The sequence below is a fragment of the Apus apus genome, chromosome 3 (genome assembly GCF_020740795.1).
Source record: "Apus apus isolate bApuApu2 chromosome 3, bApuApu2.pri.cur, whole genome shotgun sequence".
Lineage (NCBI taxonomy): Eukaryota > Metazoa > Chordata > Aves > Apodiformes > Apodidae > Apus > Apus apus.
In genome coordinates, this window is record NC_067284.1 from 103,218,914 (window position 1) to 103,235,705 (window position 16,792).

At 48.4% G+C, this 16,792-nt stretch overlaps 1 protein-coding gene across 2 annotated transcripts in view; it reads right to left on the reverse strand.

Annotated features, from left to right (window-relative positions):
* Positions 1-16,792, reverse strand: part of NRBP1 (nuclear receptor binding protein 1) — a 36,214-nt gene that overhangs the window by 5,720 nt on the left and 13,702 nt on the right. The window contains exons 6-10 of one of the 2 annotated variants that reach the window (XM_051614141.1): positions 16,610-16,650; positions 15,594-15,688; positions 11,288-11,311; positions 507-590; positions 185-243 (exon numbers count right to left, since the gene is read on the reverse strand). In XM_051614141.1, coding sequence (XP_051470101.1) covers positions 185-243; positions 507-590; positions 11,288-11,311; positions 15,594-15,688; positions 16,610-16,650 — 303 coding nt within the window. The remainder of the gene's footprint in view (positions 1-184; positions 244-506; positions 591-11,287; positions 11,312-15,593; positions 15,689-16,609; positions 16,651-16,792) is intronic. The other variant, XM_051614142.1, reaches the window with a different exon arrangement.

The window sequence follows — 16,792 nt, forward strand, 5'->3', positions numbered from 1 at the left end:
TCTGAGTAAGGCATCAGGAGAGCCCCGACAGGGATCCCTCAAAGATCAAGTGCATTTGGCTTAAAGAACAGAACACACTGCTTACCAAGCTCCCCCACCTGTAGCCAAAGCATCACCACAGAGCCACCTCCTTCCCTCAAATCCACCCTCCCTTTGCCCCACAGCCAAAGTGTTCCACGCTCACCTCCAGTGCACACATCCCAAAGGAGTAAATGTCCACAGCGGTGGTGACGTTGGCAACTTCTGTAACAAAGAAATAACACTGCTATCAGTCCCTCCCTGCACCCAGCAGTGCCAGCAGGACCACCTCTGTACCAGGCTGTGATAGTCCCACAGCCTTCTCTCCCTCCTCTATCAGAAGACAGAGGAGTTGGAGCATTTAAGCAGACAAATAACTCAAAGCTGTAAATCTGTCATGAGTCCATAGCTGAAAACAAGTCAGAGAACAGCTTGGAAGCACTAGTAAGGCCAAAACACCCAGGCACACAGCTACAGCCACACCATACCTCCATATTCCGGGGCAAAGAAGTGCAGGTTCTTCTGTTCCTCACGACAGGTCTTCACGTGGTTGTTAATCGTGTCCGGTGCCACTAGAAGAAAGTCATCAATGTTCAGGACACAGGAACCCATAGCCCATATCCCTGAAGTAGAGAATACGTGCAACCCCAGGGCCCTCTGGTGCCCGCAGGGGCAGCACAGTGGAGCTAAGCTGGTGCCTCACCAGTCCCTCACTTCAGCTCACCTGCCCTGAGACATTTCTGCATTGTCTTCTGGGCTGCAGATTGACTATGTGGCTCAGCACTACTCCCCAAGAGCAAAACTGGAGACCCAGTTTCTGCTGAATGGGAAGACAAGTTGGGAAGGGTTCCCACTCCTTGCAGTGCAAGTTCTGGAAGCACTGAACTGAAACCAGGTCCGTAGCACTTGTCACGAGCAACTCAGCTACGACAGAAGCCCAGGAACAGCCAGAGATGCCAAGACCACTGCCATCAGTCACCACCTCAGGACTCTAGGAGAGGGGCAGACCTATGAAGCAAGTCTTGTACATCTCAGCAGGGCACTGGTCCCAAGGTGCCTCCAGACAAAAGTCAAGCAAAGCTGCTGAACGAGCAGAGGTGACCAGCCTGACAGAAGCCACCCAGCACCTCCAGAGCAACCACCACAAACCACTCAGAGCTGCAGGAAGGGAACAACTCTCAGCCACAAGAACAATGAGCAGAACACAGGTATGGACCCCATAAAAGACAAGCTTTCAAACAGCCACCTCTGACACTGCAGCAAACAACTAGTGCCCAGCCCCTGCGATGTTCTTTGGGCCCTACTCAGACAAGAAGGACCTGACTTGGTTACTCAGCTCAGCCTTGCTGTGTGGCACACACCAAACCACATTCTCTTACCCAAGCACTGGAAATGGAGTTTGCTCCAGTGGCCAGTGGCCATTTTCCCAACCATACTCATGAGTAGTTTATTGCTTTGGGTCTCGTGCTAGCTCTTATCTTGAGAGTCTTGGTCAGGCTCCTCTCCCAGGTGACTAGCAACAGGACAAGAGGGCATGGCCTGAAGCTTCACCAGGGCAGGTTTACGTTGGATATTAGGAAGCATTTCCTCACAGAAAGGGTGATTAGATATTGAAATGGACTGCCCAGGAAGTGGCAGAGTCACCATCCCTGGAGGTGTTTAAGGAAAGACTGGATGTGTCACTCAGTGCCATGGTCTAGATGATGCGGTGGTGTTAGGTCACATGCTAGACTTGATTATCTCAGAGGTCTTTTCCAGCCCCAAAAAGTCTGTGAGTCCAATAAGATTACTGCATTCCCAGTGCTGACCTGTTTACAGCCACCACCAGGTCCCCTCAGCATGGTAAGCTAAATTCTTTGTCTTCCTCTCAAGACCTGCTCTGTGTCTTCCCAGTGACACTGAATGCTGTAGCTGAAGCTCTGGCCAGGACCATGATCACACCAATTCTCTCTTCTGGTGACTCTGCCCCAATGAATTTTAACATTGCACACTCGGTGGGTCAAATTCCTCTCTTGAGCCACTAGAAGACACCAGATCCTCCTCAGATCCCAAATAATGACCTCTGGACTTTTGTGCAGCTTCCTATTTTGAACTACTGAGTAACTTACAACTGGAACTTGTCCAGTCCTCTCACATATTCCTGCACTTCTGGAGGACATCCTGACCTACCTCAACACCACATATTGCCCACATCACTACTAACAGCATCAACATTGGTGAGAACAGAGCCCAGGGTTCTCCAGGCTCAGGTGGGACAGCCCTTTTTCAGCCTCTGCCCTGTTACCCTGCCTTTAGCCAGGGCCTGACTGCACACCAGATGAATCACCCAAGGTGCATCCAGCACAACAGGTTCTCACACTAGGCCTTCTGCAGGGGTTCCCAGACATCCACAACAGAAAAGTCTTTTAAACTTTCTCTGCAGGCATTATCTGCCTTTAGTAGCCCACTGTATATGCCTGGTCCATAGGTGGCTACTGAGAGGAGGGGCTATGTCAGATCATCCCCAGCAGCTGGATTTCCTTGTCATTGCTGCTTTTTCCTATTTTCCTTTCTGTAGATGTTTTGGCCAAGGAATCAAGATGCAGTATTGCTGCAGATGCACAGCCACCTGAATACTCTAAAGTTTTTGATCAAGATCAATTTTTTTCCTCAGAGCAACCAACACCATTAAAATTTGGGCATTCCCCTGAGGTCTTGGCTGTAACGCAAGCATAGAATCTCATTGATCACAAACAAGTTTGTTCCGTGCCCACAAGAACTATTACTTTGTCCCAGTTTTTGCAGAACAGGGTATTTAAGACTTCAGAAACCCTTCTGCTCTCAAGCCTGATTTTTTTTTTTTAATGGAAGGCTGGAGGTCTTCGTGCAGCACAAACTATCACACAGGTGTTTTTGTGAATGCTGCTAGACCTCACATCCACTGCAGGCAGCAGCCAACCGTATCCTGGGCTGCATCCCCTGCAGTGTGACCAGCAGGTCAAGGGAGGGGATTCTCTGCAGTGCTGTGTACAAATCTGGGATCCCCAAAGCAAGAAGGACACAGAGCTGCTGGAGTGAGTCCAGAGGAGGCCACAGAGATGATGCGAGGGCTGGAACAGCTCTGCTCTGGAGACAGGCTAAGAGAGTTGAGATTTTCCAGTCTGGAGAAGAGAAGACTCTGGGGAAACCTCAGAGCACCTTCCAGGACCTGAAGGGGCTACAGGAAAGCTGGGGAGGGACTTTTGACATGGGCAGGGAGTGACAGGACAAGGGGGAACAATTTCAAGCTGAAAAAGAGGGGACTGAGATGAGATCTGAGGAAGAAAGTCTTTGCTGTGAGGGTGGTGAGACCCTGGCCTGGGCTGCTCAGAGAAGCTGTGGAAGCCCCATCCTTGGCAGCATTGAAGGCCAGGCTGGATGGGGCTTGGAGCAACCTGGTCTGGTGGGAGATGTCCCTGCCCATGCAGGGGGATTTGAATTAGATTATTTTTAAGGTGCCTTCCAACTCAAACCAGTCTGTGGTTCTATGACAACACTACCCTGCTGAACACAAAGCAGAAACACCTAAGTATGAAGTCATTTTCCAAGCAACATTTTGATTAGCTTCAATGTCCCAATGTGTCTGTAATTACCACACGTTGGATGGCAAGGGCCAGTTCACTATCCAGCCATCCTGCCCTTTGCTCCTGGGCCATAGCTAAGGACAGGCAAGAGGCAGCAATCAGTCACAGGTATTATCAATAGAAACCTTAGCCAGAGATGTCACACGTGCTCCAGTATCAGAAAAGCAAGGACAACGGAATCCTAACCCAACCTCTATCTACAGTGGCTGCCTGTGCCTCGTTAAGTACTTGACTGTGAACTTCTCTGCATCCAGGTCCTATGGATATTTTACACCTCTGGAAAGAGCTGGGCTCACACTGTGCATGGGCAGTTCCAACCCAGACATATGGAAATGCAGTTCTGAATTTGCTGTTGTGGGTCACCCAGGGACCTGTCCCCTGTGATACACTGGTCCTTGTGCAGTCCCACTGGAATTCCTCAGTGTGTTTCTCTGTTGCTGGTGCAGGGCCTGCCTCTGCAGCTAGTTTGACTAGACACACCTGGTAAACCTTCCTCCTGCTTTATCACAGCTCATGTGCTCCTTGGCTGAAGTCACAGGCATAAACCTTGCTGTGACTATAAAGACGAAGCCAGGCAACCACAGTGCAATGATGCAGGATCACCAGATGCATCCTCATGTCCTTCAGCACTGAGAGAGATGGCCTGGCCAGACAGCTGGCTGTGCCACTCATCACTGTGACAGCAGCAGCTCTGAAAATCTCTCTGCCAGAAGGCTAAACAAGGCCAACAAAAGTGCTGTTACACCTCGTGATGTTATTTTAGAAGCTGGGACAACAGCTTTGCTTTTAGTCTGGCCTTGTCACTGCTGGAGGCCCATCACCTCACTGTGCAAGACACTTAGCACAGATGGAGGCTTGAGAGGGGCTTCACAAGGACGTACATTTCAGAACCAACTCTTAACTGTACAAGACAAAAAAGACATACTTCAACATACCTGACACAAGCTCTCCTAACTGATTCACACATGGTTGTTACCTGCCATCCAACACTATACCTCATCACGACTGAACTCTGTGGATGATCAGCTGCACAAAAGCTAAGGACAGTTCCATTAGGCAAGACAAACAAGTGAAGGTCAGAAAGGGATGCCAGATCACCACTAACAACAAACATGCCTTTCTCAGCTACAGAGCATGAGACAGCAAGGGGCAGACTACAAGACACAGCACCACATGACTGATCAGTCTGGTAGGGAATTAGCAAAGCAAAGATGAATTTTAGGAAAGAACTCAGCCGCATCCGATGCCTGTGCAGGGCAGGTGATGGGAAGAGACATGAAGTACAGCAGAAGACAGGACAAGGAACTTGCCTTTGGCAAGCTGAACTCAATCTGGCAACAGAAGCATAAAGAGAAATAACCACCATTACTACAGGAACTGCAGAGCTTGCCAGACTTCTCAACCCCTCAAGGACATGCTCGAGCAGAGCTCACCAGGGCAAACAGAGAAAGCTCAGAGCACCCGCCAGTCCTCAGCAGTGTCAGCCAGGAATGTTCCTCCCAGCTGTCACCAGTGGCAGGTTTCAGCAGAGAGACCAAATAACACAGAGACTTGCCCTTTGAAACACTACATGCTGCAGAAGGCATTTTCCTCTTGTCCTGTGTCAAGTCCACACCCATCTTTGCTCTGCATTCCACACTTCCTCCTTGCAAGCAGGCCCAACAGCCTGTTCTCTCCCAAAGGAGCCAATGAACCATGCAGTCTCTTGCAAATCCCTAAGGATTCTCCACAGCTTAAGCGTATCACCCCACTCTTCTAGGAAAGTACTCAAGTACATCATACTCCACATCTCAGCAGGCTTAGAAACCAGAGGAAAATCAGATGACAGCAAGAAGGAGATCAACAACTAACCTTCAAGATTAGTCCCTATGCAATCCAGCCACAGAGGACAATTGACCACCTTACCTATGCTGCACTGCACCAGCACCACAGGGACTCAAAAATAATCAATTCAGTGCAAGACCATGGGTTTGCAACTATAAAGGGATGGCCCACAGGGCCAGCAGAGGTATGAGAGACCACATTATTATCCCCTGTACTCATCCAAGACATTTTCAGTACTGCTAAAGGCTCTAAGATTGCACAAACCCAAGACTTTTCACAGGTCATTTCACTGACACGCTAAGCTGACAACTGCATTTTTATTAGGGAGGGCAAAGTCTAGAAAATATGCAATGAGGAAGCTAATGGAAACAAAAAAGCAGCATACAGACATTACACACTGAGTCAAATGGAAAGTGGTGGCAGATGTAAGCTGGTCACAGAACACAAGCATCCTGCAGATCTGCAGATCTGTATCAGGGATTGCAAACAGCGTTTGCCAAGTTATTTGCAACACTGAATCACCAGAAGCAAGAGGCTTTTATTGTTTTTAACAGTTGAATACTTAACGAGATGAAGGGGCAAAGAGGTTCAGGGCATGAGAAGTTCACTCCCTGCAGCACCCCAGGTGTTCACATCTACCTTCATCTCACCACATCCCCTGACAGTGCTCCTGAATGCTCAGACTAACCTCTGCGTAACACATGGTCCACCTTTTACTGCAGAGAAAATACTGCAGCACCAGTGGTACTTGCAACAAAGAGCCTGTATTGTGCAAAGTTCACGTTCTTTGAGAGAGGTATCCTTCTTCACAGAATTAATATAGATTCATAAAATCACAGGCTGGTTCAGCTCATCTTGTCCAACCCCACTGGTCAAACAGGGACACCCAGAGCTGGTTGGTTGCCCTGGACCATGTCCAGATGGCTTCTAAATAGCTCCAAGGATGGAGACTGGGTAACCTATGTCAGTGTTGTCCTCACATTGAAAAAATGTTTCCCAGTGTCCACAGGGGCCCTGCTAGGGTCCAGTTTGTGCCTGTTGCCTCTGGTCCTGGCACTGGGCACCACCAGGAATACCCTGGCTCCATCCTCTTGGCACCCACAGAAATGGATTCAATCCCCCCAAGCCCTCTCTGCCCCAGGCTGGGCAGTCCCAGATCCTTCAGCCTCTCTTCATAGGACAGATGCTACAGCCCTCACTGGGCTCTCTCTAGTCTGTCCACATCTCTCATCCTGAGGAACCCAGCACTGCATCCAGCATCCCAGGGTGGCCTCACCAGTGCTGAGCAGTGGGGACAGATCCCCTTCCTCCACCTCCCAGCAATATTGTGCCTAATGTAGCCCAGGATATCATCAACCTTCTTCTGGCAAGGGTGACATGGCTAATTCATGTAAATATGAAGATGTACAGATGAGTGATGGGAAATGACCATGCTGTGTCAGATTTCCTGTAAAGCAGTGGATGATATTTTTATGTTTAAGTAAAAAAGCCTTCAGAGTTTTAAACTGACGTGGCTCGACCATGTCCATGTAATAGAAGTGGAATGTGGAGTAGGCAGAGCAGGAAATGCAAGACCATAGACACAGGAACAGATAAAGAAGACCTGTAAAATAAGCTCTTGTCAATCCTGGCTGCATGCAGGGTCTTAAGCAGGGACTTAGAAGCTTATTAGCAGTTCATCTGGAACAGTTCATGATACAAACAACTTTATTCCAAACAAAGTCTGTAGGGAAAATTGAAATCTGCACACAAAACCAAGTTCTAATTTCTAGACCAGAGGAACAAAGGTCCTGCAGACCAGGCAGCATCACCTGCAGTGGATTGCATCACCTGACTGCGATACAGCACATATCAAAAGGTGATGGGGCAGCTGGGCTGCTGTTCTTGCTCAGCTCTTTCAGAACTGAAATGACAGGGCACTAATTAACTGCAGTTGCTCACATCACAGTGCAAGCACTCCATGCAGCCAGAAAAGCCAGACAAGACACTGACTGAGATGCCATGGGCCAAGCTACACCAGGGGAATCTAGTACTCCAGAAGAAAGATGTACACTGAAAAACAAAGCCCTCAGAAACGTAAATATGGAAGTTATTTTATGTTCTGAGTAGCTCTGATTAGCAAAAATTTGGACTGAACCAGTATAAACACATGTTCTAGCAAAATGCAGTTAGGGTGCACAGGTCTGAGTGTTTGAAGTTCAACTTCCCTGAATTTCAGACTTCATATCTGAATGATGACTGTTGTTTCACAACATGCCAACATGAAGCTGTGCAAGTCACCTTGGAAGATGTAATAAATAGAAAATCTCACCCCAGAAAGCAGAAGCTAGAGGTAAAACACCACTCAGCCGACATGTCTCAAGGCCTAAATCACAAAATTGCATAGGTTGGAAAGGACCGCATAAGAACATGGCTCATGCCCCCTGCTCAAGCAGGGTCAGCTATACAGGTCACCCAGGACCACGTGCAGTTCAGTTTTGAGTATCTCCAGGGAGGAAGACCCCACAGCCTCTCCAGGCAACCTGTGCCAAGGTTTGACTACTCTCACAGAAACAATAAAAAAAACAACCAAAACCCAGGGTATTCTTGTGTTCCTCCATGTACTTCAATTTGTGCCCATCACCTCTTGTCCTATCAGCAGGCACTACAGAGGAGAGACTGGTTCCCTCCTCTCCATTTCCTCCTGAGCCTTCTCCTCTCCAGGCCCAAGACTCTGAGCTCTCTCAGCCTCCCCTGACATGACAGATGCTCCATTCCCTTAATTGCCTTTGTGGCCCTGCGCAGGACATGCACCAGTAAGTCTGTATCTGTTTTGCACTGTGCAGCTCAGACCTGGACACAGCACTGCAGATGTTGGATCACCAGCGCTGAGGAGAGGAGGATCACCTCACCTTCCTCACCCCACCAGCAATGCTTCTCCCAGCACAGCTTAAGATGCTGTTGGCTGCCTTCACCGTAAGGGTGCTTTGCTGGCTCATGGTCAGCTTGCTGTCATCCAAGACCCTAAGGTCCTGACCTGCAGAGCTGATTTTCAGAAAGTTAGCCTTCAGCATATGCTGGTACATGGGGTTATTCCCACCCAGCTCCAGGAATTCACATTTCCCCTTGCTGAACCAAGGGATTCCTCTTTGTTTAATGCTCCAACCTGCCTGGGACCCTGTGTACAGCAGCACACCCATCTGCTGTGCCACCACCACTCCTCCCAGCTGTGTATCATCTGTGAACCTGCTGAGGGCACATACTGTCCCATTGTCCAGGTCATGAATTAAGATATTAAACAGCACTGACCCGGTATTTATCCTGGGGTACACCAAGAGTGATGTGCCCCCAACTAGACTTTGTGCTGCTGCTGACAACTCTCTGGGCCTGGATGTTCACCTGGTTTTCAATCCACTGCATGACTCATTTCTTTAACTCATTCTCTGTCTGTTCATCCATTAAATCAAGATAAGCAACTCCTGTGGCTGTCCCACTGTCTGCCAAGCCAGTCACCTCCCTGCAGAAGGCCATCAGGTTTGTTAATTTCCTGTTCAGAAATCCACCCTGACTGCTCCTGATCACAGTCTTGTCTGTCTTGTGTTTGGAAGTATTTCCAGGTTTAGTTGCTTCATCAACTTCCCACGGGCTGAGGTAAAGCTGACCAGCCTGTGGTTCCCCAGATTTTCCTTCTTGCCCTCCTTGAAGATACAATGATATTTTGCTCTCTTCAGTCTTCAGGAACATCTCCCATTCTCCATGACCTTTCAAAGATATTCGACCTCAGAATGACACAAGCCAGCTTCCTGAGCACTTGTGTTTTTATGATGTCAGGCCACCAAGGGTAAGTCTCCCTTTCTCCAGACCTTCCCTCTTCTCAGAGGGCTGGGATTCCTGAAGGCCAACCTTGGCAGTAAAGACTGAGACAAAGAGAGCACTGAACATCTTGGCCTTTTTTGTGTTCTTTGTCACCAAGACCGTCAGCCTAATTAACAGAGGGACAACATTTTCCTCAGCCTTCCTATTGCCGTTCCCTTGTAGAATCCTTGTTTGCTGGCCTTTCCATCCCTTGCCAGATTCCACCCAAGATGGGCTTGGCTTTCCTAGCCCATCCCCACAAGACTGGAGAGCATCTCTATAACCCTCCTGCATCAACTGCCTCTGCTGCTACAAAACACTTTTTTAACATAAAATTCCAGCTGAATCTCTTCAGCAGTTTGGACAGATGCCAAGCATTTAATCCCAAAAATGTAAAATACTCCCTAAGTTTGTATCCAAGTGATCTCTCAACAAGTGGCATAAAGAAGCCTTCTAAAATGCTGATGTTCCACATGTCTTCAATCAAGGGACCCCCATAGGAGGGGACACATGCAACTGCCAGACTGACACTAACAACACGTAAATTAAGACCTGGATGACTTTCACATGTCCCCTGGCACATCCTGAAAGTCCACATAAAGGCAGAGAAAAAATACAATCGAGCAAAACTGAAGCAGCAGGTGCCTTCAACGCAACACAAAAAGAATAAATCTGACCACAGAAAAGGCAAGTTCTCATAACCTGGAGCACTAAACTGGGAACTTGAGACCTTTTTACAAGATCCTATAATATAGAAAATGACAATCAGTCTAGAAGATAGTTGCCTTCTGGTGTTTTCATGAATGAGATGATCAGCAGCACATCAAACGGTGACATTCCTGGACCAGTCTGCCCACTCTGGAGGCCACCTCACCCCTCCCACCCCACCAAGGCCACCTGCAGCATGAGTCCCACAGCCCCCCAGCAGCACTGGTAAACCAGCCCCTCCCCCAGGACACCTGCCTCCCTCGTGCCACACACCTTGATTGCACCAGCTTCCCCTCAGATATGCTGGATCCCCAATGCAGCTGAGGAGCTCCTGCTCTACTGACCATGCCCCACAGCCACCTCCTGCACACAGTGTGCAGACACAGAGGCCACTGGGCCTTTCCACCTGTTCCAGCTGGCAGCTGGTAGGTTCCCAACTCAGTAGAAACAAACTCGACCCATCAAGAACCAAGCCTGATGGCAAAAAGTAAAATAAAAAATTATTTTAAGTGTCAGTGTATTATTCTATTCAGTAGGGTTACAAATTGCAGCACTCAACCTTCTCTAACCCCTGCCAGCCCAACTCCCTCCTCATATGCACAAGTCTCCCCAAAACAGAGCTTTGTCTGGGGAAACAGGAATAGCAAACCTTACTTCACAACCAGGGACTCATCTGGACAGGATGTCTCTCTGGCCATCAGGAGCCAGACACATTAACTGAAACAATAATCTTAAAAACAAAACATCCAAGGAGTTAAAACTACAAGCAAGCAGTCTGATAGCCGAGCACAAAGCAAGGGCTAGTCCAGGTTTGGGGCCCAGCCAAGTCTAGCAGAGCAGCAGCAGGGAAGAGTCTAATATAGGTGGGAAGTTCAGCTGGGAAGAGCTTGGAACAATGCACCCGCTTGGCTTGACATGCAGGAGCTGGCATGCACAGGGGTCCATGGGCTGCACGCACTGAGGACACAGAGAGGAGAACCAACAACTAGGAAGCTTGACAAAGGGCAGTGCTCCCTCTCTGTAAGGCTGTGGCTGAGAGCATGACAGTCTGCACCCAGCACAGGACACCTGGGCTCGAGAGTAGGAGGCCCCTCAGCCAAACAGTTCACACACCAGCCTTAGAGCAAGGGAACACCGTAGAGAGAAACTCGAGACAGTGTGTATGTTTGTGTGTGCTACAAATATTGATACACACACATATATATAAATATATATATATATATATACACACACGCAAATAAAATAATGTACATTACATATATAGTGGTAGTCACATCACAGGAGCGGAGAAGTTTGCTCACCATTAGCAAATATCCTATGAAAGACTGTTGGTAACAGAGCAGCCCGTAAGCGGGAAGTAAAACGAGATAGAAGTCAATGAGCTGATGAAACAGCAAGCACTTAACATCCCTAGAGACAGCTAGGGCAGTTGTGGCAAACATGGACAAGACTGAGGATCTGGCCCTGCCTCCAGCTGTCTTTAAAATACATTTACATAAGGAATATCAGTGATTCTAACCAAGAACCAGAGTGAGCAAGGGAGACAAGACACCTTTGACCAAGTAGAAGGTCACAGCGCACTCAGAGGCTAAGCAGCTGGAAATCCTCTTCTTTCTGCGAGTGCCCTGCAGCCCCTCAGCACTCCCTCCAGCAGACAACTGCCTTTCCCTGCATACCAGCAGCTTCTCCTGGGCATGCATCTTGGCAGCAGAACTCACATCCCTGGCCACGTAATTTAACAGCAGTGTCAATACCAAGTAAGACTCGGGCTCCTGGCACCTTGGCCTGGAACTGAAGAGCCTCTTCATTAAACACCCAAGGAACCCCAGAGGTTGGTACACTGAAGATGGGACAGCATATGCATCAGCCAAGTGCCTGGAGGCACCACATGGAAATGCACGAATGCAGCACTAAGTTTCCCCCTGTGCTCTACTGAAGTCTCACTCAGCACCGCCAACACATAGCAAAGTCTGGGGGCACCAGAAGACATTGCAGGACCCTGCAGTTTGAAGCCTCAAGTCTGCTGGGGCACTCAGAGCTGCCCAAAAGGATTTTTAATTCAAACCCATCACCTCTTTCCACCTATGATTACTCGTTACACTCCCAGTGAGAATTACAGGAAACATCTCCCAACATTGCTGAACACCAGCAGCATCCAGCACATCCTCCACACTCGGAGCACCTTCGACCCATCACAGTAAAACACAGAACCCCAGAATGGTTCAGGTTGGAGGGACCTTAAAGATCATCCAGTCCCATCCCCTGCATGGGTAGGGACCAGCTTGCTCCAAGCCCCATCCAGCCTGGCCTTCAACACTGCCAGGGATGGGGCAGCCACAGCTGCTCTGGGCAACCTGGGCCAGTGTCTCACCACCCTCACAGCAAAGAATTTCTTCCTAATGTCTAACCTAAATCTCCCCTCTTCCAGCTGAAAGCTACTCCCCCTCTTCCTATCACCTCATCTCCTTGTCAAAACTCCCTCCCCAGCTTTCCTGTAGCCCCTTCAGATACTGGAAGGTGCTCTGAGGCCTCCCCAGAGACTTCTCCAGGCTGGACAACCTCAACTCTCTCAGTTTGTCTTCACATCGCACAACAAACTCTCTTTGCAGGTCTACTTGTTAGACAATACAGATGTGCACAAATGCAACACAGTGTTGCACATGGATCCTGTGGAAGAGTACACAGGAAACACCTTGGACCTATCACAAGGAATGTTTTCATCTGAACAAAACTCCAGAAAGCAGCAAGAACATTCCAGCCTCTGGGAAGACCAGTGGCAAGTTTAAGAACTGTAGTGTCTTTCCTATCCTCATAATGAGTTCTCCAAAGATCCCCATTAATTTGACACTTTTCTTCCTTAAATCTATTATCTTTATGGCACTGAAAAAAAAGAGTTAGTAAACGAAAGAATTATGGATGGCTTTAGCATTTAAGCAGTAGGAGAAATCCTCTCCTTCCCACTGCCGTTTCCTGCCACAGATGACCCCCAGCTTATCAAGATTTCATCCCTCTTCTCAAAACTCAGTGCAGTAATAGCAGCAACACCCTACTACTAAATCAATCTTTTCTCCTGCAGTGCATAGGTGGCTCTAGAAAGAAAGACTGATCCAAAATCACATGCAGAACAAGGAAAACAGCAGTCAGTCCTGCCAGTGCACATGACTCTGCAGTCTGAAGTGGCACCAAGGAGCAACAGACTCCTGTCTGTGGCTGCTTCCACACCTCAACGGGTGCTCCAGGAACAAGGACTGGCCATTTTCAAAGTGACACAAATCACAGGCACATCTCTTCTAAGACCTCTTTACCCAGCAGACAGAAGGACGTTCTGCAGAACAGACTAGCAGCTGCCTGTGCCCGGATTTCTGCCTCACATTCAGCAAGTATTCTCTTTTGCTTCAAGAAGAGGGAAGAGGAGCTCTCAGGAGTGTGGCCCAAGGTGGTGCTGGGGACAGAGACAGCATTGAAGAGCAGATAACAGTGCACTGAACCACTGCTCCCCTTAAACCCCCGAGAGTTACTGACCCACTTCTTTGAAGTAAACACGGGGAAGTTTCTGGATACCAGCCAGCTGCAAGAAACCACTGCACGAAGCAACAAATGTGGGACCATTATTGCCAGGGGCCCCAGAGAAACTGTGGCTCTAGGGCCTGAACACAAAAACAGCCCATCTGGCCACTGCACAGCCAGCAACACCGGAGTCTCCCGCTTCAACACACCAGCAGTTCTGGAGATGTGGTTTGGATGGTCCGAGCACAGTGGGCACTACAGGAACAAGAATACATTCTGCAAGGTTGGCAACAATTCCAGGCTGCACTGGAGCCTTAGCCTTCACATCTGGAGGATTCCTCTTCTGACCACAAGTCCAGTTGCACTCACTTCCTTTTTTCCTTGAGAGGACCAGAATCTCTCAGATAAAGCACTTAACTTCTGAACACCAGGTGAGCAAGGCAGCCTACAATTAAGGAGTAGAAGGAAGTTTGCTCTGGATAAGCTGCAGTTAAGCACTGCTCCTGGACAGCCATACTGCCAGCACATGTGCTCTTCTTGCTGAGGATACAGCAGTTACAGCACACAGACACTGCTACTTGGAAAGGGCACACGCCAGTCTGATGGCCTTTGTCCCTCCCAGCATGCCCAACAGAAACAAAGCTCTACAGCACTGGGGGAAGCAGGTAGAGGTGTAACTGCTGAGGCAATTGTTTGAGTTCTATGATTCTCTAGACAGCCCCTGAACAGCACCACTGGGAGCATGAATGCTCTATGAGAACGTCACATTTGTCCTTCTGCAGAACCATCCCCTGGCAAAAGCTGTGGCTCTAGATATCAACTTCAAGTGATTTGTTTTCACAAAGTCCTGGCTACCAATCAGTGCTGCAGCTGTACAGCACTTCTAAACTAAACTAGAAAGAGAAGAATCTCTTAGACACTCAAGTCGACAATAGATTTCCCACAAGCAGGAAATGATTGCCAGGGAGCTGGCTGTTTGCCAGCACACAGTATCAGATCTGCACAACTCGGGAATTTCACCCACTGGCACAGTCAGGGAAAGATAATAAAGCAAACTCCATGATGTCATCAGCCTGTATGACAAGCAAGTCACCAAGTTTACAGGCAGATAAAAAACTGAGCATTCCTTCTGCCACGACCCAGTCTCCCTGGGTACAAGCACGTGTCAGTGGTTTGTTACAGAGAACCAAGACCCCAATTCTGGAACAAAGAGACAACAAAAGAGATCTTTGTTGGAAATAAAAGCCAGATGGGTCTGCAGTGTAGGAAGAGAGCCTATTTTTAGACAATAGGAGAAGCAAAGCATTATTTCCTGTACACTGTCATCACCAAACCAAGAATCCACACAGACAAAAGCCCTATGGAACAGCAAGTGCACTCCTCAGGTGTGAGGACACTTGGAAAGTTGGAGGACAGGCAGCAAAGCTGTCACTCAAAAGGTTACATGAAGGTACAACATAACGTACCATGACTGCAGGCAGGTTTTCGGAAACACAGGAAAAGCAAAGGTGAAAAAAACAGAGCATGCAAGGAGGTACTGCACTATCTGAACAGGGCATGTCTTTGTCAAACTGTCCCAAGGCAAACTAGCACTCTGAAGTCCAGGCCAAGTGAGTGATGCTGGATGAGGCTGCCAAGACCAGCAGCCTGCTGCAGCCCCAGTCTATAAGCTGGACTGTAAACGCTGGCTGTTACAAGAAGCACTCAGGTGGCCTCAGTGGACAAAGCACTCCAGACAGCTTCCAAAGCTTCACAGCACAGGAAAGAGAACTCTGGGTGTATTAACTGGAGAAAGACTGCAGAGCAGATGAATCCAAGGATAATGTGCATAAAAACATTAGAGTTTCAGCACCATTTCTCAGATTAGTGCCTTGAGATCAAAAACTGAGGAAGGGGCTAACAAGGGAAACTGACTCCAGTATCAGTCCTTCCTGTGCCTGAAGGTGGCCAACCAGAAGTGAATTCTACTACCAATCCCTGGCATAACTGACGTGGAAGAACATGTGTACGTACATGACAGGAAATCCTGACAGGATTAGATACCTTCTTCTGTTTAAGCAGTTTGTCTCATAGGCAAGGGTCACCTACAACAAGACTTACCTGACCCAATTTTTATCAGTCCATTGTGCTGAATGAAGATAGTGTCACAGGTCAGGTTTCCGTGGATGATTGGAGGATCACAGGAGTGGAGGTAGCTGGGAATGGAGAGCAGAGCACTGGTCAGGAGACTGCCAAGGCTGGGGCCAGGAACCCCTCCCTGCATACCTTCCCTGTCTCAATATCAGAAGAGAACAGGAGGGCAACGGACACATGCCAGGGATTTACAGTAGTGGGGAGGGACAATTAAGTGATTTTATCAGCCTCTAGACTAGGAGAGAATCAGAAAAATTAAGCAACTGTCTCTAACAAATCATCTCCTGTGTACAGGAGAAAAAAGAAAGCTCTCTATTTCATCCATTCCAACACTACTGGGTTCCAGTTGTACACCAGAATACTAGAGCCTTATTCTGGCCCTACTCATGGGTCACCATGGCAATTAGTGCTGTACAAACATGATGAGGCCTGTTTTCCAGCAGGCACAACCAAAGCTTTGTAGGGCTGGAGTCTGCCCGGTTTTGCACTTCACCCTGGTTGGTTTTATGTTAGCAGCCAGCACAAATACAGACTGTCAGGTCCCAAAAGTGTAACAGAACCCCAACCATTAATCAGCAGCTATATTTAACCAAACAGCAATACAATTTTCTCTACGGAGTGGGAGTCATGCTCTGATCCTCTTGGACATGGTCAGACTCAGGTTATAAAGCTGGATACCCCAGGGGGCTCCCTGATGCTCAACTCCCACACTCACAACTGTTGGGACCCAGAACTTACATTGCATTTGTTTCTCTATTTTAGAGGCTGCAGTGTCACCCAACTGAAAACCCTGGGATTGTTACAGGAAGTGCAGTTGATGCTGCAGACTGGGGTAACAATCAGGCTGGGTGACTGAAAGTGCTCTCCAGGCTCCATTCCACAAAGCTTTCCAATGTTTGGCAGCATGTATGTTTATAGCTTTTCATATTCTAGCACGAGAGGCTACACTTGAGAGGCCAGCCCACAAGAGCAGTAACTCATACCTGAGAGCAGAGAGGATCTGTGTACACCATCGCTTCCAGGCCTACAGACACAGGAGCAAAAAGGAGAAAAATCATTCAAGGAAGAGGAACTAATCCATAGTTCTGTGATTCACAGCCTACTCATATGAAGGAATATACGCTCCATTCTGTGGCATCTCAGCTTTTACCCAGTAGAGGTGTGTA